At 45.0% G+C, this 25,468-nt stretch overlaps 1 protein-coding gene across 1 annotated transcript in view; it reads left to right on the plus strand.

Moving 5' to 3' along the window:
* The window catches only part of LOC106593087 (NLR family CARD domain-containing protein 3-like), a 56,388-nt gene that overhangs the window by 14,599 nt on the left and 16,321 nt on the right, over window positions 1-25,468 (plus strand). Inside the window, exon 3 of the mRNA XM_045712807.1 lies at window positions 1,191-1,307. Within this exon, the coding sequence (XP_045568763.1) occupies window positions 1,191-1,307 (117 nt within the window). The remainder of the gene's footprint in view (window positions 1-1,190; window positions 1,308-25,468) is intronic.

Here is a 25,468-nt window from a genome sequence, read left to right on the forward strand (position 1 = left end):
GCAGTAGCCTATCACTATCTAACAGGAGCCTATCACTATCTAGCAGTAGCCTATCACTATCTAACAGGAGCCTATCACTATCTAACAGGAGCCTATCACTATCTAACAGTAACCTATCACTCGTTTTTATGTTTAACTTTAAATCAGTTAACGGTGTATCAATGAAAATCTGATACAGAGTGGAATGTACTGTTGACCAACCCATATATTTCAGCAGGGAAGTGTTCCTCACACCATCATTTCAAATGGTAGGACATGTGTCCTGTTGAAGCTAACTGGCTGATGGTAGGACATGTTTCCTGTTGAAGCTAACTGGCTGATGGTAGGACATGTGTCCTGTTGAAGCTTACTGGCTGATGGTAGGACATGTGTCCTGTTGAAGCTTACTGGCTGATGGTAGGACATGTGTCCTGTTGAAGTAAACTGGCTGATGGTAGGACATGTGTCCTGTTAAAGCTAACTGGCTGATGGTAGGACATGTGTCCTGTTGAACCTTACTGGCTGATGGTAGGACATGTGTCCTGTTGAAGCTTACTGGCTGATGGTAGGACATGTGTCCTGTTGAAGCTTACTGGCTGATGGTAGGACATGTGTCCTGTTGAAGCTAACTGGCTGATGAAGTACAATAACCTAGTATGCCTATTTACAGCAGCATATTAGTAACGGTTGTTGCTGTGTTGAATGGACCAAACTGCAGACGGAATGTGGATACTCATCTTTTTAATATATACGAGCAAAGCATCCACAGGAAAAACAATAACTACTAACTACAGGCTAACAGGCTACATACAAACAAAAGACTAGCGGTGTTAGCACAACCACCCACAAACCCAAGTGACAAACATACTCCTAATTATATGACTCCCAATCAGGAACAACGATCACCAGCTGTCCCTGATCGGGAGCCATACAGACCCACATAGAAATACAACACCCAGAACACACATACACAGACATACTCTGCCACGTCCTGACCAAAACTACACAACACCCTCTGCTGGTCAGGACGTGACATAGATAGTGAAAAAACACACCAATCTCTTTCATAATTTCTTTAAACAATAAAAGCTAATTAAAGAACATTTCTGAAAATGGATATATAGCGTTTTTGGAATGAACCTCTTCTTATGTTTCCCCATCTGAGCTCAGAGTAGATGAGAGATGTGATGTTTGTCTCTGTTGTGTTGAAGCCCAATCAAGCAGGAGAGACCAGCCTCCCCTGTACCCAGCTGTGTGTCCATGAAGAGTGACCGGTCTATGCTGCAACCTATAGCGTTTAGAGAGCGAGACTTTTCTACTGAACAAAGGTAAGAAGAACTCATGGGTCATGGTCAGTGAGTTAAAAAAACACTCTCTCTAGTCATTTCTCCCATTTCTCCCATTATTTTTGTTGTTTTCATAATCCATCGGCTAATCCTTTTGTCCATTTTCGATGTCCTAAAACAATATTAAACAAAGACAACATTCCCTCCCTGTGTGTGTGTGTGTGTGTCTGAGACAAACAGTGACACATTTTATTATTATTATTATTGACAGTTAACATAGAGATGAAATGTCACAACTACATGTTCATGTGATGCATTAAATCACCTGACAGTTTCTATGTCTGTTAGTAAATATTTTATTTCTCAAAGAGATAATGAATACATGAGAACAATTGACATTAAAGAATTACTGTGTTAACCACAACCAACATGTTGGATCTCTGTTTAGTTGTCACTGTGTTAACCACAACCAACATGCTGGATCTCTGTTTAGTTGTCACTGTGTTAACCACAATCAACATGTTGGATCTCTGTTTAGTTGTCACTGTGTTAACCACAACCAACATGCTGGATCTCTGTTTAGTTGTCACTGTGTTAACCACAACCAACATGTTGGATCTCTGTTTAGTTGTCACTGTGTTAACCACAACCAACATGCTGGATCTCTGTTTAGTTGTCACTGTGTTAACCACAACCAACATGCTGGATCTCTGTTTAGTTGTCACTGTGTTAACCACAACCAACATGCTGGATCTCTGTTTAGTTGTCCCTGTGTTGACCACAACCAACATGCTGGATCTCTGTTTAGTTGTCCCTGTGTTGACCACAATCAACATGTTGGATCTCTGTTTAGGGGTCAGTGCTCTAAAATGAGTCTCTCTGGGGAGAGAGAGGAGGGGGCCCTGCCTCTAAAATGCATCTCTCTGGGGACATGACACCAAAGCTAAGAGGTAAGATGACAATTTTATGAAGAATTTATTAACTTTATTTCCAAAATAAATAGCTATCTTAAGATGAATGCAGTTACTGTAAATCTCTCTGGATAAGAGCATCTGCTAAATCAGGGGTTCTCAATCCGGGGTCTGTGGAGGTACTGCAGGGGTTCTCAATCCGGGGTCTGTGGAGGTACTGCAGGGGCTCCACGGCACCCTGACTGTACTCGTTGCAATGTAACACATTTGATAGAATTTTCACATGACACGACCACTTTGCCTACTCTTAATTATTGCCTAATATAATGGAATGCATATTTTCTTTACCAATTCTGATCGTTGTTACAAGAAGAATTTTGACAATATTCCCGTTATATCAACACACTCTTCACACCCGTTTAACAACTCTAAATAGCTTTGGCATAGTAGGCATCAAGTCCCTTGCCAATAATGTTGCCTGCAACGTTGCATACAATGTTCATTTTCATCGAACACAGATTACGCCCTAGATGTCTTCAATTGCCCAATTTATAGCCATGCCAAATTTAGGATAATTTTTTTTAACAATGTGATGTTGCGCTCCAAAGGGATAACTTGAAATAACATGATGTAGATAATTAAATAATCAAAAGATAAACGTGTTAATTTTACACTCTTAGAAAAGAAAGTTCTGATCAACGAAAGGTGAACGTTTTGAGGATGTGAACCCAGCAGACCTCCAGGGGTCAGATCAATTCCTCACGTTTTTCCAGCGCCGGCCCGGGATATAAACCAGCCACCTTTGGACCACAGGTCCAACTCCTGCCACAGCTCCAACTCCTTAGCCGCTGGACGAAAACCTGAGTTAATCTTGAGAAATTAGCATAAATTAATCTGCCAAAATGAAGACAAAACGCTTTGGAGACATACATGGTATCACTTGTTATACATAAGTATTATACATAAATCATTGCCAAAAGCACAAGACATATATTATTTATGGATTGACCATATAGAGATATAAAACATTATTTTTAACTACTGCAAAGCAATTACATGTGGCTCAGGAACCACTGACTCGCTGCATTATTCTATTGTATTATCAAGACACCTGCTGTTAACTCTTAACTACTTAGGACAGCTCACGAGGTGTTCTAAATATCTGCCGACTAGGTGGGACTAGAGACTTCATGCATAGCTTTAATTTATACCCATAAGTGTAACATAAGTGTAAAATGTCTTTATTCTCAGTACTTATACGACCAATTTTCTACTCTGAGACGCTTTGTGGACATGGGCCTAGATCTGAAAATATTGTTATAAAAAAACGTAGAATGTTTGTTTAACATAATAATAAAAAATGAATATTACTAATTTAACCCACTGTAAACATTGGGTTTAGTTGATTGTGTTGCACTGCTCATGTCCACGTTCTGAAACTGCCCGCATCCCTGTACAGAAACAGATCTGTCCGGCGTCCACGTACAGTGTGGCGCAAAGCATATTGTACCGGTTACGGCGCAGAGTGGGCTGAGGTGATCTTGGGGAATAACGACAGAGTTTGTTACAGTGTTGAAACGCCGAAGTTTTATTGTTCAATTTCCTTTTTGCTTTACGGTCAGGGACCGTATGAGTGTAGCCAGATCCTTTTCACTCTCTATCCTTGTTTCATTTTGTGGTTCACTGGATTCGTCGTCATCATCGAGATGAGGGACAGACGAACGTCCTGCTAGCTAGCCAAGCTAGTCGGTACAGCTAGGTAAGCTAGCTAGCTACTCTACCAGCAGGATCCTAGTTATCCTAGCTTGTTGGTACAGTTAGGTAAGCTAGCTAGCTACTCTACCAGCAGCATCCTAGTTATCCTAGCTAGTCGGTACAGCTAGGTAAGCTAGCTAGCTACTCTACCAGCAGCATCCTAGTTATCCTAGCTAGTCGGGTACAGCTAGGTAAGCTAGCTAGCTAGCTACTCGACCAGCAGCATCCTAGATATCCTAGCTGGTCGGGTACAGCTAGGTAAGCTAGCTAGCTACTCTACCAGCAGCATCCTAGTTATCCTATCTAGTCGGTACAGCTAGGTAAGCTAGCTAGCTACTCTACCAGCAGCATCCTAGTTATCCTAGCTAGGTAAGCTAGCTAGCTACTCTACCAGCAGCATCCTAGTTATCCTAGCTAGTCGGTACAGCTAGGTAAGCTAGCTAGCTACTCTACCAGTAGCATCCTAGTTATCCTAGCTAGTCGGTACAGCTAGGTAAGCTAGCTAGCTACTCTACCAGCAGCATCCTAGTTATCCTAGCTAGTCGGTACAGCTCGGTAAGCTAGCTAGATACTCTACCAGCAGCATCCTAGCTAGTCGGTACAGCTAGGTAAGCTAGCTAGCTACTCTACCAGCAGCATCCTAGTTATCCTAGCTAGTCGGGTACAGCTAGGTAAGCTAGCTAGATACTCTACCAGCAGCATCCTAGTTATCGTAGCTAGTCTTTACAGCTAGGTAAGTTAGCTAGCTACTCTACCAGCAGCATCCTAGTTATCCAAGCTAGTCGGTACAGCTCGGTAAGCTAGCTAGCTATTCTACCAGCAGCATCCTAGTTATCCTAGCTAGTCGGTACAGCTCGGGTAAGCTAGCTAGCTAGCTACTCTACCAGCAGCATCCCAGTTATCCTATCCTCCCTCTCTCGTTGACTGATGCTGGCTACCTCTGTCCGGTTCTCCTCTCTTCACTAGATGGACAGTAACTTTAGTGTTTAACCCCTCTGTGTCCAGGACCAAACTTTTGAATATTATTTTCAGGGCGCCTCAAGTAGGCTGGACATATTCCATTTTTAACAATGTTTTTTTCTGATGAAAACTAGTTAATTACATGGAGCCCAATTTCATAACATTACCTTATGTCCCTAGTAAGTAGTTCATTCCATCCACAAGAAGGCATAGTGCTGACACAAGCTTTTTGGCGGGGCTGAGAATCTCTACTTTTCTAGGCTACCGCAGGTTAGAGCGCTGGACTTGTAAACCGAAAGGAAAGGTTGGTAGATTGAATCCCTGAGCTGACAAGGAAAAAAAAAATCTGTCTTTCTGCCACTGAACAAGGCAGTTAACCCACTGTTCCTAGGCCATCATTGTAAATAAGAATTTGTTCTTAACTGACTTGCCTAGTTAAATAAAGGTAAAATTATCTAATGTAAAAACACTATTTCAAATGTTGCTACATACGACCGAATTGAGACGGTCGGTCACATTTGACTGTAAAACCTAGCAGTACTACTGATTTCTCTGACAGTGAGGCAGAGATATATTATTACTGTGTATGTAGCATTTAGAAAAAAAACATGATTATTTGTCTCTGAAATGAAACCATCAAGTGATAGATTTTAAACAAATACATGTCTGTCATTGAACAACCCCATGCCATGATTAGATTGTCATAATTACAGCCGTGTTGAAGAGACCAAACTGCAGCAGGTGAAATGTAGATACTCATCTTTTAATATATAAGAGCAAAGTATCCACGGGAAAAAACAATAAACAACAACAAAAAAAACGACTAACAGGCTACGTACCAAAAGACTATCACTATCTAACAGGAGCCTATCACTATCTAGCAGTAGCCTATCACTATCTAACAGGAGCCTATCACTATCTAGCAGTAGCCTATCACTATCTAACAGGAGCCTATCACTATCTAGCAGTAGCCTATCACTATCTAACAGGAGCCTATCACTATCTAGCAGTAGCCTAGCACTATCTAACAGGAGCCTATCACTATCTAGCAGTAGCCTATCACTATCTAACAGGAGCCTATCACTATCTAGCAGTAGCCTATCACTATCTAACAGGAGCCTATCACTATCTAGCAGTAGCCTAGCACTATCTAACAGGAGCCTATCACTATCTAGCAGTAGCCTATCACTATCTAACAGGAGCCTATCACTATCTAGCAGTAGCCTATCACTATCTAACAGGAGCCTATCACTATCTAACAGGAGCCTATCACTATCTAACAGTAACCTATCACTCGTTTTTATGTTTAACTTTAAATCAGTTAACGGTGTATCAATGAAAATCTGATACAGAGTGGAATGTACTGTTGACCAACCCATATATTTCAGGAGGGAAGTGTTCCTCACACCATCATTTCAAATGGTAGGACATGTGTCCTGTTGAAGCTAACTGGCTGATGGTAGGACATGTTTCCTGTTGAAGCTAACTGGCTGATGGTAGGACATGTGTCCTGTTGAAGCTTACTGGCTGATGGTAGGACATGTGTCCTGTTGAAGCTTACTGGCTGATGGTAGGACATGTGTCCTGTTGAAGTAAACTGGCTGATGGTAGGACATGTGTCCTGTTAAAGCTAACTGGCTGATGGTAGGACATGTGTCCTGTTGAACCTTACTGGCTGATGGTAGGACATGTGTCCTGTTGAAGCTTACTGGCTGATGGTAGGACATGTGTCCTGTTGAAGCTTACTGGCTGATGGTAGGACATGTGTCCTGTTGAAGCTAACTGGCTGATGAAGTACAATAACCTAGTATGCCTATTTACAGCAGCATATTAGTAACGGTTGTTGCTGTGTTGAATGGACCAAACTGCAGACGGAATGTGGATACTCATCTTTTTAATATATACGAGCAAAGCATCCACAGGAAAAACAATAACTACTAACTACAGGCTAACAGGCTACATACAAACAAAAGACTAGCGGTGTTAGCACAACCACCCACAAACCCAAGTGACAAACATACTCCTAATTATATGACTCCCAATCAGGAACAATGATCACCAGCTGTCCCTGTTCGGGAGCCACACAGACCCACATAGAAATACAACACCCAGAACACACATACAGACATACTCTGCCACGTCCTGACCAAAACTACACAACACCCTCTGCTGGTCAGGACGTGACAGTACCCCCTAAAGGTGCCTACCCGAATGCACCTAAAAAAGAAACCACAAAATCCCCCAAAACCACAAGAAAAACAAATACAAATACCCCCTAAACAATAAGGGAGGGAAGGGAGGGTGGCTGCCGTCAACAACGGCACTGTGCTACACCCTCCCTCCCCAACTATCCTGGAGGTGGCTCTGGTTCCGGCCTCCTGCCCTCCAGGTTGTAGGCAGACTCATTGGGGTCCGGGTCGTAGACAGGCTCAATCCGCTGTGGATCGTGGGCAGGTTCCTTCATTTCCACGCTGTAGGCAAACTCATTCAATACACAGTTAGTCACATTCAGTTCTGAGTCGCAGGTAGACTCCTTCAGTTCCGGGTCGCAGGCAGACTCCCTTGGTTCCGGGTCGCAGGCAGTCTCCCTCGGTTCCGGGTCGCAGGCAGTCTCCCTCGGTTCCGGGTCGCAGGCAGTCTCCCTCGGTTCCGGACTAGACACTGGTGCCGGATACTCTGGACTGCACACTGGTTCCGGATACTCTGGACTGCACACTGGTGCCGGATACTCTGGACTGCACACTGGTGCCGGATACTCTGGACTGCACACTGGTGCCGGATACTCTGGACTGCACACTGGTGCCGGGCTCTTGAGGCTGGGCCGACGCACTGGAAGCCTGGTGCGTGGGGCTGGTAGAGGTGGTACCAGGCTGAAGACACGCACCCTAGGGCTAGTGCGAGGAGCGGGAACAGGCTGAATAGGACTAGGCCAACTCATGGGAAGCTTGGTCCGGGTTGCTGGTACTGGTCGTGCCAGACTGGAGGAACTCACTTCTGAGATAGCACGAGAGGCAGGAACCGGATAGACTGGGCCATGGAGGCGCACAGGTGGCCGTGACCGCCCCACCTGCACAACCCATCCTGGCTGGATGGAACTAACAGCCCTGTACGAGCGGGGTGCTGGTACAGGGCGAACTGGGCTGTGCAGGGGCCTGATGGTTGCCGTGCATAGAGCGGGGAGTAGGGTAGCCTGGTCCTAGGAGGCGTACCGGCGACCAGGACGCGCTGCGCAGGCATCCTCCTACCAGGCTGGATGCCCACTCTAGCACGGCATCTGCGAGGGGCTGGAATGGCGCGCACCGGACTGTGCGTGCGTATGGGCGAGATAGTGCGCACCTCAGCGAAACACGGCGCCCTCCACTCCATACGCTCCTCCATGTACTCACGGGTAGCTGGCTTATGGCTCTTCCTAGGCCTAGCCAAACTACCCGTGTGCCCCCAAAAAATTATTGGGGTGCCTCTCCGGCTTCCTCGCCAGTCATGTACCCCGGTAGCGTTCCCGGTCCTCACCAGCCTTTCGCCCCGGGCCCTCTCCGGCCAGAATCTGTTCCCAAGTCCATTTCTCACAAGTGTCCATGTCAAGTCTATTTCCTCAGAATAGTCCATATATTCAGCGTCCTGCTCCCTTTTCCGCTGCTTGGTCTTGTTGTGGTGGGTGGTTCTGTCATAATTACAGCCATGTTGAAGAGACCAAACTGCAGCAAGTGAAATGTAGATACTCATCTTTTTAATATATAAGAGCAAAGTATCCACGGGGAAAAAACAATAAACAGAATGACTAATAACATGCTACGTACATCCCAAAAGACTAGCAGTGTCAGCACAACCACCCACAAACCCAAGTGACAAACATACTCCTAATTATATGACTCCCAATCAGGAACAACGATCACCAGCTGTCCCTGATCGGGAGCCATACAGACCCACATAGAAATACAACACCCAGAACACACATACACAGACATACTCTGCCACGTCCTGACCAAAACTACACAACACCCTCTGCTGGTCAGGACGTGACATAGATAGTGAAAAAACACACCAATCTCTTTCATAATTTCTTTAAACAATAAAAGCTAATTAAAGAACATTTCTGAAAATGGATATATAGCGTTTTGGAATGAACCTCTTCTTATGTTTCCCCATCTGAGCTCAGAGTAGATGAGAGATGTGATGTTTGTCTCTGTTGTGTTGAAGCCCAATCAAGCAGGAGAGACCAGCCTCCCCTGTACCCAGCTGTGTGTCCATGAAGAGTGACCGGTCTATGCTGCAACCTATAGCGTTTAGAGAGGGAGACTTTTCTACTGAACAAAGGTAAGAAGAACTCATGGGTCATGGTCAGTGAGTTAAAAAACACTCTCTCTAGTCATTTCTCCCATTTCTCCCATTATTTTTGTTGTTTTCATAATCCATCGGCTAATCCTTTTGTCCATTTTCGATGTCCTAAAACAATATTAAACAAAGACAACATTCCCTCCCTGTGTGTGTGTGTGTGTGTCTGAGACAAACAGTGACACATTTTATTATTATTATTATTGACAGTTAACATAGAGATGAAATGTCACAACTACATGTTCATGTGATGCATTAAATCACCTGACAGTTTCTATGTCTGTTAGTAAATATTTTATTTCTCAAAGAGATAATGAATACATGAGAACAATTGACATTAAAGAATTACTGTGTTAACCACAACCAACATGTTGGATCTCTGTTTAGTTGTCACTGTGTTAACCACAACCAACATGCTGGATCTCTGTTTAGTTGTCACTGTGTTAACCACAACCAACATGCTGGATCTCTGTTTAGTTGTTACTGTGTTAACCACAACCAACATGTTGGATCTCTGTTTAGTTGTCACTGTGTTAACCACAACCAACATGCTGGATCTCTGTTTAGTTGTCACTGTGTTAACCACAATCAACATGTTGGATCTCTGTTTAGTTGTCACTGTGTTAACCACAACCAACATGCTGGATCTCTGTTTAGTTGTCACTGTGTTAACCACAACCAACATGTTGGATCTCTGTTTAGTTGTCACTGTGTTAACCACAACCAACATGCTGGATCTCTGTTTAGTTGTCACTGTGTTAACCACAACCAACATGCTGGATCTCTGTTTAGTTGTCCCTGTGTTGACCACAACCAACATGCTGGATCTCTGTTTAGTTGTCCCTGTGTTGACCACAATCAACATGTTGGATCTCTGTTTAGGGGTCAGTGCTCTAAAATGAGTCTCTCTGGGGAGAGAGAGGAGGGGGGCCCTGCCTCTAAAATGCATCTCTCTGGGGGACATGACACCAAAGCTAAGAGGTAAGATGACAATTTTATGAAGAATTTATTAACTTTATTTCCAAAATAAATAGCTATCTTAAGATGAATGCAGTTACTGTAAATCTCTCTGGATAAGAGCATCTGCTAAATCAGGGGTTCTCAATCCGGGGTCTGTGGAGGTACTGCAGGGGTTCTCAATCCGGGGTCTGTGGAGGTACTGCAGGGGCTCCACGGCACCCTGACTGTACTCGTTGCAATGTAACACATTTGATAGAATTTTCACATGACACGACCACTTTGCCTACTCTTAATTATTGCCTAATATAATGGAATGCATATTTTCTTTACCAATTCTGATCGTTGTTACAAGAAGAATTTTGACAATATTCCGTTATATCAACACACTCTTCACACCCGTTTAACAACTCTAAATAGCTTTGGCATAGTAGGCATCAAGTCCCTTGCCAATAATGTTGCCTGCAACGTTGCATACAATGTTCATTTTCATCGAACACAGATTACGCCCTAGATGTCTTCAATTGCCCAATTTATAGCCATGCCAAATTTAGGATAATTTTTTTAACAATGTGATGTTGCGCTCCAAAGGGATAACTTGAAATAACATGATGTAGATAATTAAATAATCAAAAGATAAACGTGTTAATTTTACACTCTTAGAAAAGAAAGTTCTGATCAACGAAAGGTGAACGTTTTGAGGATGTGAACCCAGCAGACCTCCAGGGGTCAGATCAATTCCTCACGTTTTTCCAGCGCCGGCCCGGGATATAAACCAGCCACCTTTGGACCACAGGTCCAACTCCTGCCACAGCTCCAACTCCTTAGCCGCTGGACGAAAACCTGAGTTAATCTTGAGAAATTAGCATAAATTAATCTGCCAAAATGAAGACAAAACGCTTTGGAGACATACATGGTATCACTTGTTATACATAAGTATTATACATAAATCATTGCCAAAAGCACAAGACATATATTATTTATGGATTGACCATATAGAGATATAAAACATTATTTTTAACTACTGCAAAGCAATTACATGTGGCTCAGGAACCACTGACTCGCTGCATTATTCTATTGTATTATCAAGACACCTGCTGTTAACTCTTAACTACTTAGGACAGCTCACGAGGTGTTCTAAATATCTGCCGACTAGGTGGGACTAGAGACTTCATGCATAGCTTTAATTTATACCCATAAGTGTAACATAAGTGTAAAATGTCTTTATTCTCAGTACTTATACGACCAATTTTCTACTCTGAGACGCTTTGTGGACATGGGCCTAGATCTGAAAATATTGTTATAAAAAACGTAGAATGTTTGTTTAACATAATAATAAAAATGAATATTACTAATTTAACCCACTGTAAACATTGGGTTTAGTTGATTGTGTTGCACTGCTCATGTCCACGTTCTGAAACTGCCCGCATCCCTGTACAGAAACAGATCTGTCCGCGTCCACGTACAGTGTGGCGCAAAGCATATTGTACCGGTTACGGCGCAGAGTGGGCTGAGGTGATCTTGGGGAATAACGACAGAGTTTGTTACAGTGTTGAAACGCCGAAGTTTTATTGTTCAATTTCCTTTTTGCTTTACGGTCAGGGACCGTATGAGTGTAGCCAGATCCTTTTCACTCTCTATCCTTGTTTCATTTTGTGGTTCACTGGATTCGTCGTCATCATCGAGATGAGGGACAGACGAACGTCCTGCTAGCTAGCCAAGCTAGTCGGTACAGCTAGGTAAGCTAGCTAGCTACTCTACCAGCAGGATCCTAGTTATCCTAGCTTGTTGGTACAGTTAGGTAAGCTAGCTAGCTACTCTACCAGCAGCATCCTAGTTATCCTAGCTAGTCGGGTACAGCTAGGTAAGCTAGCTAGCTACTCTACCAGCAGCATCCTAGTTATCCTAGCTAGTCGGTACAGCTAGGTAAGCTAGCTAGCTAGCTACTCGACCAGCAGCATCCTAGATATCCTAGCTAGTCGGTACAGCTAGGTAAGCTAGCTAGCTACTCTACCAGCAGCATCCTAGTTATCCTATCTAGTCGGTACAGCTAGGTAAGCTAGCTAGCTACTCTACCAGCAGCATCCTAGTTATCCTAGCTAGGTAAGCTAGCTAGCTACTCTACCAGCAGCATCCTAGTTATCCTAGCTAGTCGGTACAGCTAGGTAAGCTAGCTAGCTACTCTACCAGTAGCATCCTAGTTATCCTAGCTAGTCGGTACAGCTAGGTAAGCTAGCTAGCTACTCTACCAGCAGCATCCTAGTTATCCTAGCTAGTCGGTACAGCTCGGTAAGCTAGCTAGATACTCTACCAGCAGCATCCTAGCTAGTCGGTACAGCTAGGTAAGCTAGCTAGCTACTCTACCAGCAGCATCCTAGTTATCCTAGCTAGTCGGTACAGCTAGGTAAGCTAGCTAGATACTCTACCAGCAGCATCCTAGTTATCGTAGCTAGTCTTTACAGCTAGGTAAGTTAGCTAGCTACTCTACCAGCAGCATCCTAGTTATCCAAGCTAGTCGGTACAGCTCGGTAAGCTAGCTAGCTATTCTACCAGCAGCATCCTAGTTATCCTAGCTAGTCGGTACAGCTCGGTAAGCTAGCTAGCTAGCTACTCTACCAGCAGCATCCCAGTTATCCTATCCTCCCTCTCTCGTTGACTAATGCTGGCTACCTCTGTCCGGTTCTCCTCTCTTCACTAGATGGACAGTAACTTTAGTGTTTAACCCCTCTGTGTCCAGGACCAAACTTTTGAATATTATTTTCAGGGCGCCTCAAGTAGGCTGGACATATTCCATTTTTAACAATGTTTTTTTCTGATGAAAACTAGTTAATTACATGGAGCCCAATTTCATAACATTACCTTATGTCCCTAGTAAGTAGTTCATTCCATCCACAAGAAGGCATAGTGCTGACACAAGCTTTTTGGCGGGGCTGAGAATCTCTACTTTTCTAGGCTACCGCAGGTTAGAGCGCTGGACTTGTAACCGAAAGGAAAGGTTGGTAGATTGAATCCCTGAGCTGACAAGGAAAAAAAAATCTGTCTTTCTGCCACTGAACAAGGCAGTTAACCCACTGTTCCTAGGCCATCATTGTAAATAAGAATTTGTTCTTAACTGACTTGCCTAGTTAAATAAAGGTAAAATTATCTAATGTAAAAAACACTATTTCAAATGTTGCTACATACGACCGAATTGAGACGGTCGGTCACATTTGACTGTAAAACCTAGCAGTACTACTGATTTCTCTGACAGTGAGGCAGAGATATATTATTACTGTGTATGTAGCATTTAGAAAAAACATGATTATTTGTCTCTGAAATGAAACCATCAAGTGATAGATTTTAAACAAATACATGTCTGTCATTGAACAACCCCATGCCATGATTAGATTGTCATAATTACAGCCGTGTTGAAGAGACCAAACTGCAGCAGGTGAAATGTAGATACTCATCTTTTTAATATATAAGAGCAAAGTATCCACGGGAAAAACAATAAACAACAAAAAAAAAACGACTAACAGGCTACGTACCAAAAGACTATCACTATCTAACAGGAGCCTATCACTATCTAGCAGTAGCCTATCACTATCTAACAGGAGCCTATCACTATCTAGCAGTAGCCTATCACTATCTAACAGGAGCCTATCACTATCTAGCAGTAGCCTATCACTATCTAACAGGAGCCTATCACTATCTAGCAGTAGCCTAGCACTATCTAACAGGAGCCTATCACTATCTAGCAGTAGCCTATCACTATCTAACAGGAGCCTATCACTATCTAGCAGTAGCCTATCACTATCTAACAGGAGCCTATCACTATCTAGCAGTAGCCTAGCACTATCTAACAGGAGCCTATCACTATCTAGCAGTAGCCTATCACTATCTAACAGGAGCCTATCACTATCTAGCAGTAGCCTATCACTATCTAACAGGAGCCTATCACTATCTAACAGGAGCCTATCACTATCTAACAGTAACCTATCACTCGTTTTTATGTTTAACTTTAAATCAGTTAACGGTGTATCAATGAAAATCTGATACAGAGTGGAATGTACTGTTGACCAACCCATATATTTCAGCAGGGAAGTGTTCCTCACACCATCATTTCAAATGGTAGGACATGTGTCCTGTTGAAGCTAACTGGCTGATGGTAGGACATGTTTCCTGTTGAAGCTAACTGGCTGATGGTAGGACATGTGTCCTGTTGAAGCTTACTGGCTGATGGTAGGACATGTGTCCTGTTGAAGCTTACTGGCTGATGGTAGGACATGTGTCCTGTTGAAGTAAACTGGCTGATGGTAGGACATGTGTCCTGTTAAAGCTAACTGGCTGATGGTAGGACATGTGTCCTGTTGAACCTTACTGGCTGATGGTAGGACATGTGTCCTGTTGAAGCTTACTGGCTGATGGTAGGACATGTGTCCTGTTGAAGCTTACTGGCTGATGGTAGGACATGTGTCCTGTTGAAGCTAACTGGCTGATGAAGTACAATAACCTAGTATGCCTATTTACAGCAGCATATTAGTAACGGTTGTTGCTGTGTTGAATGGACCAAACTGCAGACGGAATGTGGATACTCATCTTTTTAATATATACGAGCAAAGCATCCACAGGAAAAACAATAACTACTAACTACAGGCTAACAGGCTACATACAAACAAAAGACTAGCGGTGTTAGCACAACCACCCACAAACCCAAGTGACAAACATACTCCTAATTATATGACTCCCAATCAGGAACAATGATCACCAGCTGTCCCTGTTCGGGAGCCACACAGACCCACATAGAAATACAACACCCAGAACACACATACAGACATACTCTGCCACGTCCTGACCAAAACTACACAACACCCTCTGCTGGTCAGGACGTGACAGTACCCCTAAAGGTGCCTACCCGAATGCACCTAAAAAAAGAAACCACAAAATCCCCAAAACCACAAGAAAAACAAATACAAATACCCCTAAACAATAAGGGAGGGAAGGGAGGGTGGCTGCCGTCAACAACGGCACTGTGCTACACCCTCCCTCCCCAACTATCCTGGAGGTGGCTCTGGTTCCGGCCTCCTGCCCTCCAGGTTGTAGGCAGACTCATTGGGGTCCGGGTCGTAGACAGGCTCAATCCGCTGTGGATCGTGGGCAGGTTCCTTCATTTCCACGCTGTAGGCAAACTCATTCAATACACAGTTAGTCACATTCAGTTCTGAGTCGCAGGTAGACTCCTTCAGTTCCGGGTCGCAGGCAGACTCCCTCGGTTCCGGGTCGCAGGCAGACTCCCTCGGTTCCGGGTCGCAGGCAGACTCCTCGGTTCCGGGTCGCAGGCAGACTCCCCTCGGTTCCGGGTCGCAGGCAGTCTCCCCTCGGTTCCGGGTCGCAGGCAGTCTCCCCTCGGTTCCGGGTCGCAGGCAGTCTCCCTCGGTTCCGGGTCGCAGGCAGTCTCCCTCGGTTCGGACTAGACACTGGTGCCGGATACTCTGGACTGCACACTGGTTCCGGATACTCTGGACTGCACACTGGTGCCGGATACTCTGGACTGCACACTGGTGCCGGATACTCTGGACTGCACACTGGTGCCGGATACTCTGGACTGCACACTGGTGCCGGATACTCTGGACTGCACACTGGTGCCGGGCTCTTGAGGCTGGGCCGACGCACTGGAAGCCTGGTGCGTGGGGCTGGTAGAGGTGGTACCAGGCTGAAGACACGCACCCTAGGGCTAGTGCGAGGAGCGGGAACAGGCTGAATAGGACTAGGCCAACTCATGGGAAGCTTGGTCCGGGTTGCTGGTACTGGTCGTGCCAGACTGGAGGAACTCACTTCTGAGATAGCACGAGAGGCAGGAACCGGATAGACTGGGCCATGGAGGCGCACAGGTGGCCGTGACCGCCCACCTGCACAACCCATCCTGGCTGGATGGAACTAACAGCCCTGTACGAGCGGGGTGCTGGTACAGGGCGAACTGGGCTGTGCAGGGGCCTGATGGTTGCCGTGCATAGAGCGGGAGTAGGGTAGCCTGGTCCTAGGAGGCGTACCGGCGACCAGACGCGCTGCGCAGGCATCCTCCTACCAGGCTGGATGCCCACTCTAGCACGGCATCTGCGAGGGGCTGGAATGGCGCGCACCGGACTGTGCGTGCGTATGGGCGAGATAGTGCGCACCTCAGCGAAACACGGCGCCCTCCACTCCATACGCTCCTCCATGTACTCACGGGTAGCTGGCTTATGGCTCTTCCTAGGCCTAGCCAAACTACCCGTGTGCCCCCCCCAAAAAAATTATTGGGGGTGCCTCTCCGGCTTCCTCGCCAGTCATGTACCCCGGTAGCGTTCCCGGTCCTCACCAGCCTTTCGCCCCGGGCCCTCTCCGGCCAGAATCTGTTCCCAAGTCCATTTCTCACAAGTGTCCATGTCGAAGTCTATTTCCTCAGAATAGTCCATATATTCAGCGTCCTGCTCCCTTTTCCGCTGCTTGGTCTTGTTGTGGTGGGTGGTTCTGTCATAATTACAGCCATGTTGAAGAGACCAAACTGCAGCAAGTGAAATGTAGATACTCATCTTTTTAATATATAAGAGCAAAGTATCCACGGGAAAAAAACAATAAACAGAATGACTAATAACATGCTACGTACATCCCAAAAGACTAGCAGTGTCAGCACAACCACCCACAAACCCAAGTGACAAACATACTCCTAATTATATGACTCCCAATCAGGAACAACGATCACCAGCTGTCCCTGATCGGGAGCCATACAGACCCACATAGAAATACAACACCCAGAACACACATACACAGACATACTCTGCCACGTCCTGACCAAAACTACACAACACCCTCTGCTGGTCAGGACGTGACATAGATAGTGAAAAAACACACCAATCTCTTTCATAATTTCTTTAAACAATAAAAGCTAATTAAAGAACATTTCTGAAAATGGATATATAGCGTTTTGGAATGAACCTCTTCTTATGTTTCCCCATCTGAGCTCAGAGTAGATGAGAGATGTGATGTTTGTCTCTGTTGTGTTGAAGCCCAATCAAGCAGGAGAGACCAGCCTCCCCTGTACCCAGCTGTGTGTCCATGAAGAGTGACCGGTCTATGCTGCAACCTATAGCGTTTAGAGAGGGAGACTTTTCTACTGAACAAAGGTAAGAAGAACTCATGGGTCATGGTCAGTGAGTTAAAAAACACTCTCTCTAGTCATTTCTCCCATTTCTCCCATTATTTTTGTTGTTTTCATAATCCATCGGCTAATCCTTTTGTCCATTTTCGATGTCCTAAAACAATATTAAACAAAGACAACATTCCCTCCCTGTGTGTGTGTGTGTGTGTCTGAGACAAACAGTGACACATTTTATTATTATTATTATTGACAGTTAACATAGAGATGAAATGTCACAACTACATGTTCATGTGATGCATTAAATCACCTGACAGTTTCTATGTCTGTTAGTAAATATTTTATTTCTCAAAGAGATAATGAATACATGAGAACAATTGACATTAAAGAATTACTGTGTTAACCACAACCAACATGTTGGATCTCTGTTTAGTTGTCACTGTGTTAACCACAACCAACATGCTGGATCTCTGTTTAGTTGTCACTGTGTTAACCACAACCAACATGCTGGATCTCTGTTTAGTTGTTACTGTGTTAACCACAACCAACATGTTGGATCTCTGTTTAGTTGTCACTGTGTTAACCACAACCAACATGCTGGATCTCTGTTTAGTTGTCACTGTGTTAACCACAATCAACATGTTGGATCTCTGTTTAGTTGTCACTGTGTTAACCACAACCAACATGCTGGATCTCTGTTTAGTTGTCACTGTGTTAACCACAACCAACATGTTGGATCTCTGTTTAGTTGTCACTGTGTTAACCACAACCAACATGCTGGATCTCTGTTTAGTTGTCACTGTGTTAACCACAACCAACATGCTGGATCTCTGTTTAGTTGTCACTGTGTTAACCACAACCAACATGCTGGATCTCTGTTTAGTTGTCCCTGTGTTGACCACAACCAACATGCTGGATCTCTGTTTAGTTGTCCCTGTGTTGACCACAATCAACATGTTGGATCTCTGTTTAGGGGTCAGTGCTCTAAAATGAGTCTCTCTGGGGAGAGAGAGGAGGGGGCCCTGCCTCTAAAATGCATCTCTCGGGGGACATGACACCAAAGCTAAGAGGTAAGATGACAATTTTATGAAGAATTTATTAACTTTATTTCCAAAATAAATAGCTATCTTAAGATGAATGCAGTTACTGTAAATCTCTCTGGATAAGAGCATCTGCTAAATCAGGGGTTCTCAATCCGGGGTCTGTGGAGGTACTGCAGGGGTTCTCAATCCGGGGTCTGTGGAGGTACTGCAGGGGCTCCACGGCACCCTGACTGTACTCGTTGCAATGTAACACATTTGATAGAATTTTCACATGACACGACCACTTTGCCTACTCTTAATTATTGCCTAATATAATGGAATGCATATTTTCTTTACCAATTCTGATCGTTGTTACAAGAAGAATTTTGACAATATTCCCGTTATATCAACACACTCTTCACACCCGTTTAACAACTCTAAATAGCTTTGGCATAGTAGGCATCAAGTCCCTTGCCAATAATGTTGCCTGCAACGTTGCATACAATGTTCATTTTCATCGAACACAGATTACGCCCTAGATGTCTTCAATTGCCCAATTTATAGCCATGCCAAATTTAGGATAATTTTTTTTAACAATGTGATGTTGCGCTCCAAAGGGATAACTTGAAATAACATGATGTAGATAATTAAATAATCAAAAGATAAACGTGTTAATTTTACACTCTTAGAAAAGAAAGTTCTGATCAACGAAAGGTGAACGTTTTGAGGATGTGAACCCAGCAGACCTCCAGGGGTCAGATCAATTCCTCACGTTTTTTCCAGCGCCGGCCCGGGATATAAACCAGCCACCTTTGGACCACAGGTCCAACTCCTGCCACAGCTCCAACTCCTTAGCCGCTGGACGAAAACCTGAGTTAATCTTGAGAAATTAGCATAAATTAATCTGCCAAAATGAAGACAAAACGCTTTGGAGACATACATGGTATCACTTGTTATACATAAGTATTATACATAAATCATTGCCAAAAGCACAAGACATATATTATTTATGGATTGACCATATAGAGATATAAAACATTATTTTTAACTACTGCAAAGCAATTACATGTGGCTCAGGAACCACTGACTCGCTGCATTATTCTATTGTATTATCAAGACACCTGCTGTTAACTCTTAACTACTTAGGACAGCTCACGAGGTGTTCTAAATATCTGCCGACTAGGTGGGACTAGAGACTTCATGCATAGCTTTAATTTATACCCATAAGTGTAACATAAGTGTAAAATGTCTTTATTCTCAGTACTTATACGACCAATTTTCTACTCTGAGACGCTTTGTGGACATGGGCCTAGATCTGAAAATATTGTTATAAAAAAACGTAGAATGTTTGTTTAACATAATAATAAAAAATGAATATTACTAATTTAACCCACTGTAAACATTGGGTTTAGTTGATTGTGTTGCACTGCTCATGTCCACGTTCTGAAACTGCCCGCATCCCTGTACAGAAACAGATCTGTCCGCGTCCACGTACAGTGTGGCGCAAAGCATATTGTACCGGTTACGGCGCAGAGTGGGCTGAGGTGATCTTGGGGAATAACGACAGAGTTTGTTACAGTGTTGAAACGCCGAAGTTTTATTGTTCAATTTCCTTTTTGCTTTACGGTCAGGGACCGTATGAGTGTAGCCAGATCCTTTTCACTCTCTATCCTTGTTTCATTTTGTGGTTCACTGGATTCGTCGTCATCATCGAGATGAGGGACAGACGAACGTCCTGCTAGCTAGCCAAGCTAGTCGGTACAGCTAGGTAAGCTAGCTAGCTACTCTACCAGCAGGATCCTAGTTATCCTAGCTTGTTGGTACAGTTAGGTAAGCTAGCTAGCTACTCTACCAGCAGCATCCTAGTTATCCTAGCTAGTCGGTACAGCTAGGTAAGCTAGCTAGCTACTCTACCAGCAGCATCCTAGTTATCCTAGCTAGTCGGTACAGCTAGGTAAGCTAGCTAGCTAGCTACTCGACCAGCAGCATCCTAGATATCCTAGCTAGTCGGTACAGCTAGGTAAGCTAGCTAGCTACTCTACCAGCAGCATCCTAGTTATCCTATCTGAGTCGGTACAGCTAGGTAAGCTAGCTAGCTACTCTACCAGCAGCATCCTAGTTATCCTAGCTAGGTAAGCTAGCTAGCTACTCTACCAGCAGCATCCTAGTTATCCTAGCTAGTCGGTACAGCTAGGTAAGCTAGCTAGCTACTCTACCAGTAGCATCCTAGTTATCCTAGCTAGTCGGTACAGCTAGGTAAGCTAGCTAGCTACTCTACCAGCAGCATCCTAGTTATCCTAGCTAGTCGGTACAGCTCGGTAAGCTAGCTAGATACTCTACCAGCAGCATCCTAGCTAGTCGGTACAGCTAGGTAAGCTAGCTAGCTACTCTACCAGCAGCATCCTAGTTATCCTAGCTAGTCGGTACAGCTAGGTAAGCTAGCTAGATACTCTACCAGCAGCATCCTAGTTATCGTAGCTAGTCTTTACAGCTAGGTAAGTTAGCTAGCTACTCTACCAGCAGCATCCTAGTTATCCAAGCTAGTCGGTACAGCTCGGTAAGCTAGCTAGCTATTCTACCAGCAGCATCCTAGTTATCCTAGCTAGTCGGTACAGCTCGGTAAGCTAGCTAGCTAGCTACTCTACCAGCAGCATCCCAGTTATCCTATCCTCCCTCTCTCGTTGACTGATGCTGGCTACCTCTGTCCGGTTCTCCTCTCTTCACTAGATGGACAGTAACTTTAGTGTTTAACCCCTCTGTGTCCAGGACCAAACTTTTGAATATTATTTTCAGGGCGCCTCAAGTAGGCTGGACATATTCCATTTTTAACAATGTTTTTTTTCTGATGAAAACTAGTTAATTACATGGAGCCCAATTTCATAACATTACCTTATGTCCCTAGTAAGTAGTTCATTCCATCCACAAGAAGGCATAGTGCTGACACAAGCTTTTTGGCGGGGCTGAGAATCTCTACTTTTCTAGGCTACCGCAGGTTAGAGCGCTGGACTTGTAACCGAAAGGAAAGGTTGGTAGATTGAATCCCTGAGCTGACAAGGAAAAAAAAAATCTGTCTTTCTGCCACTGAACAAGGCAGTTAACCCACTGTTCCTAGGCCATCATTGTAAATAAGAATTTGTTCTTAACTGACTTGCCTAGTTAAATAAAGGTAAAATTATCTAATGTAAAAAACACTATTTCAAATGTTGCTACATACGACCGAATTGAGACGGTCGGTCACATTTGACTGTAAAACCTAGCAGTACTACTGATTTCTCTGACAGTGAGGCAGAGATATATTATTACTGTGTATGTAGCATTTAGAAAAAAAACATGATTATTTGTCTCTGAAATGAAACCATCAAGTGATAGATTTTAAACAAATACATGTCTGTCATTGAACAACCCCATGCCATGATTAGATTGTCATAATTACAGCCGTGTTGAAGAGACCAAACTGCAGCAGGTGAAATGTAGATACTCATCTTTTTAATATATAAGAGCAAAGTATCCACGGGAAAAACAATAAACAACAAAAAAAAAAACGACTAACAGGCTACGTACCAAAAGACTATCACTATCTAACAGGAGCCTATCACTATCTAGCAGTAGCCTATCACTATCTAACAGGAGCCTATCACTATCTAGCAGTAGCCTATCACTATCTAACAGGAGCCTATCACTATCTAGCAGTAGCCTAGCACTATCTAACAGGAGCCTATCACTATCTAGCAGTAGCCTATCACTATCTAACAGGAGCCTATCACTATCTAGCAGTAGCCTATCACTATCTAACAGGAGCCTATCACTATCTAGCAGTAGCCTAGCACTATCTAACAGGAGCCTATCACTATCTAGCAGTAGCCTATCACTATCTAACAGGAGCCTATCACTATCTAGCAGTAGCCTATCACTATCTAACAGGAGCCTATCACTATCTAACAGGAGCCTATCACTATCTAACAGTAACCTATCACTCGTTTTTATGTTTAACTTTAAATCAGTTAACGGTGTATCAATGAAAATCTGATACAGAGTGGAATGTACTGTTGACCAACCCATATATTTCAGCAGGGAAGTGTTCCTCACACCATCATTTCAAATGGTAGGACATGTGTCCTGTTGAAGCTAACTGGCTGATGGTAGGACATGTTTCCTGTTGAAGCTAACTGGCTGATGGTAGGACATGTGTCCTGTTGAAGCTTACTGGCTGATGGTAGGACATGTTTCCTGTTGAAGCTTACTGGCTGATGGTAGGACATGTGTCCTGTTGAAGTAAACTGGCTGATGGTAGGACATGTGTCCTGTTAAAGCTAACTGGCTGATGGTAGGACATGTGTCCTGTTGAACCTTACTGGCTGATGGTAGGACATGTGTCCTGTTGAAGCTTACTGGCTGATGGTAGGACATGTGTCCTGTTGAAGCTTACTGGCTGATGGTAGGACATGTGTCCTGTTGAAGCTAACTGGCTGATGAAGTACAATAACCTAGTATGCCTATTTACAGCAGCATATTAGTAACGGTTGTTGCTGTGTTGAATGGACCAAACTGCAGACGGAATGTGGATACTCATCTTTTTAATATATACGAGCAAAGCATCCACAGGAAAAACAATAACTACTAACTACAGGCTAACAGGCTACATACAAACAAAAGACTAGCGGTGTTAGCACAACCACCCACAAACCCAAGTGACAAACATACTCCTAATTATATGACTCCCAATCAGGAACAATGATCACCAGCTGTCCCTGTTCGGGAGCCACACAGACCCACATAGAAATACAACACCCAGAACACACATACAGACATACTCTGCCACGTCCTGACCAAAACTACACAACACCCTCTGCTGGTCAGGACGTGACAGTACCCCCCCTAAAGGTGCCTACCCGAATGCACCTAAAAAAAGAAACCACAAAATCCCCCAAAACCACAAGAAAAACAAATACAAATACCCCTAAACAATAAGGGAGGGAAGGGAGGGTGGCTGCCGTCAACAACGGCACTGTGCTACACCCTCCCTCCCCAACTATCCTGGAGGTGGCTCTGGTTCCGGCCTCCTGCCCTCCAGGTTGTAGGCAGACTCATTGGGGTCCGGGTCGTAGACAGGCTCAATCCGCTGTGGATCGTGGGCAGGTTCCTTCATTTCCACGCTGTAGGCAAACTCATTCAATACACAGTTAGTCACATTCAGTTCTGAGTCGCAGGTAGACTCCTTCAGTTCCGGGTCGCAGGCAGACTCCCTCGGTTCCGGGTCGCAGGCAGACTCCCTCGGTTCGGGTCGCAGGCAGACTCCCTCGGTTCCGGGTCGCAGGCAGACTCCTCGGTTCCGGGTCGCAGGCAGTCTCCCTCGGTTCCGGGTCGCAGGCAGTCTCCCTCGGTTCCGGGTCGCAGGCAGTCTCCCTCGGTTCCGGGTCGCAGGCAGTCTCCCTCGGTTCGGACTAGACACTGGTGCCGGATACTCTGGACTGCACACTGGTGCCGGATACTCTGGACTGCACACTGGTGCCGGATACTCTGGACTGCACACTGGTGCCGGATACTCTGGACTGCACACTGGTGCCGGATACTCTGGACTGCACACTGGTGCCGGATACTCTGGACTGCACACTGGTGCCGGGCTCTTGAGGCTGGGCCGACGCACTGGAAGCCTGGTGCGTGGGGCTGGTAGAGGTGGTACCAGGCTGAAGACACGCACCCTAGGGCTAGTGCGAGGAGCGGGAACAGGCTGAATAGGACTAGGCCAACTCATGGGAAGCTTGGTCCGGGTTGCTGGTACTGGTCGTGCCAGACTGGAGGAACTCACTTCTGAGATAGCACGAGAGGCAGGAACCGGATAGACTGGGCCATGGAGGCGCACAGGTGGCCGTGACCGCCCCACCTGCACAACCCATCCTGGCTGGATGGAACTAACAGCCCTGTACGAGCGGGGTGCTGGTACAGGGCGAACTGGGCTGTGCAGGGGCCTGATGGTTGCCGTGCATAGAGCGGGAGTAGGGTAGCCTGGTCCTAGGAGGCGTACCGGCGACCAGGACGCGCTGCGCAGGCATCCTCCTACCAGGCTGGATGCCCACTCTAGCACGGCATCTGCGAGGGGCTGGAATGGCGCGCACCGGACTGTGCGTGCGTATGGGCGAGATAGTGCGCACCTCAGCGAAACACGGCGCCCTCCACTCCATACGCTCCTCCATGTACTCACGGGTAGCTGGCTTATGGCTCTTCCTAGGCCTAGCCAAACTACCCGTGTGCCCCCCAAAAAATTATTGGGGGTGCCTCTCCGGCTTCCTCGCCAGTCATGTACCCCGGTAGCGTTCCCGGTCCTCACCAGCCTTTCGCCCGGGCCCTCTCCGGCCAGAATCTGTTCCCAAGTCCATTTCTCACAAGTGTCCATGTCGAAGTCTATTTCCTCAGAATAGTCCATATATTCAGCGTCCTGCTCCCTTTTCCGCTGCTTGGTCTTGTTGTGGTGGGTGGTTCTGTCATAATTACAGCCATGTTGAAGAGACCAAACTGCAGCAAGTGAAATGTAGATACTCATCTTTTTAATATATAAGAGCAAAGTATCCACGGGGGAAAAACAATAAACAGAATGACTAATAACATGCTACGTACATCCCAAAAGACTAGCAGTGTCAGCACAACCACCCACAAACCCAAGTGACAAACATACTCCTAATTATATGACTCCCAATCAGGAACAACGATCACCAGCTGTCCCTGATCGGGAGCCATACAGACCCACATAGAAATACAACACCCAGAACACACATACACAGACATACTCTGCCACGTCCTGACCAAAACTACACAACACCCTCTGCTGGTCAGGACGTGACATAGATAGTGAAAAAACACACCAATCTCTTTCATAATTTCTTTAAACAATAAAAGCTAATTAAAGAACATTTCTGAAAATGGATATATAGCGTTTTGGAATGAACCTCTTCTTATGTTTCCCCATCTGAGCTCAGAGTAGATGAGAGATGTGATGTTTGTCTCTGTTGTGTTGAAGCCCAATCAAGCAGGAGAGACCAGCCTCCCCTGTACCCAGCTGTGTGTCCATGAAGAGTGACCGGTCTATGCTGCAACCTATAGCGTTTAGAGAGGGAGACTTTTCTACTGAACAAAGGTAAGAAGAACTCATGGGTCATGGTC

This window comes from Salmo salar, unplaced genomic scaffold (genome assembly GCF_905237065.1).
Source record: "Salmo salar unplaced genomic scaffold, Ssal_v3.1, whole genome shotgun sequence".
Lineage (NCBI taxonomy): Eukaryota > Metazoa > Chordata > Actinopteri > Salmoniformes > Salmonidae > Salmo > Salmo salar.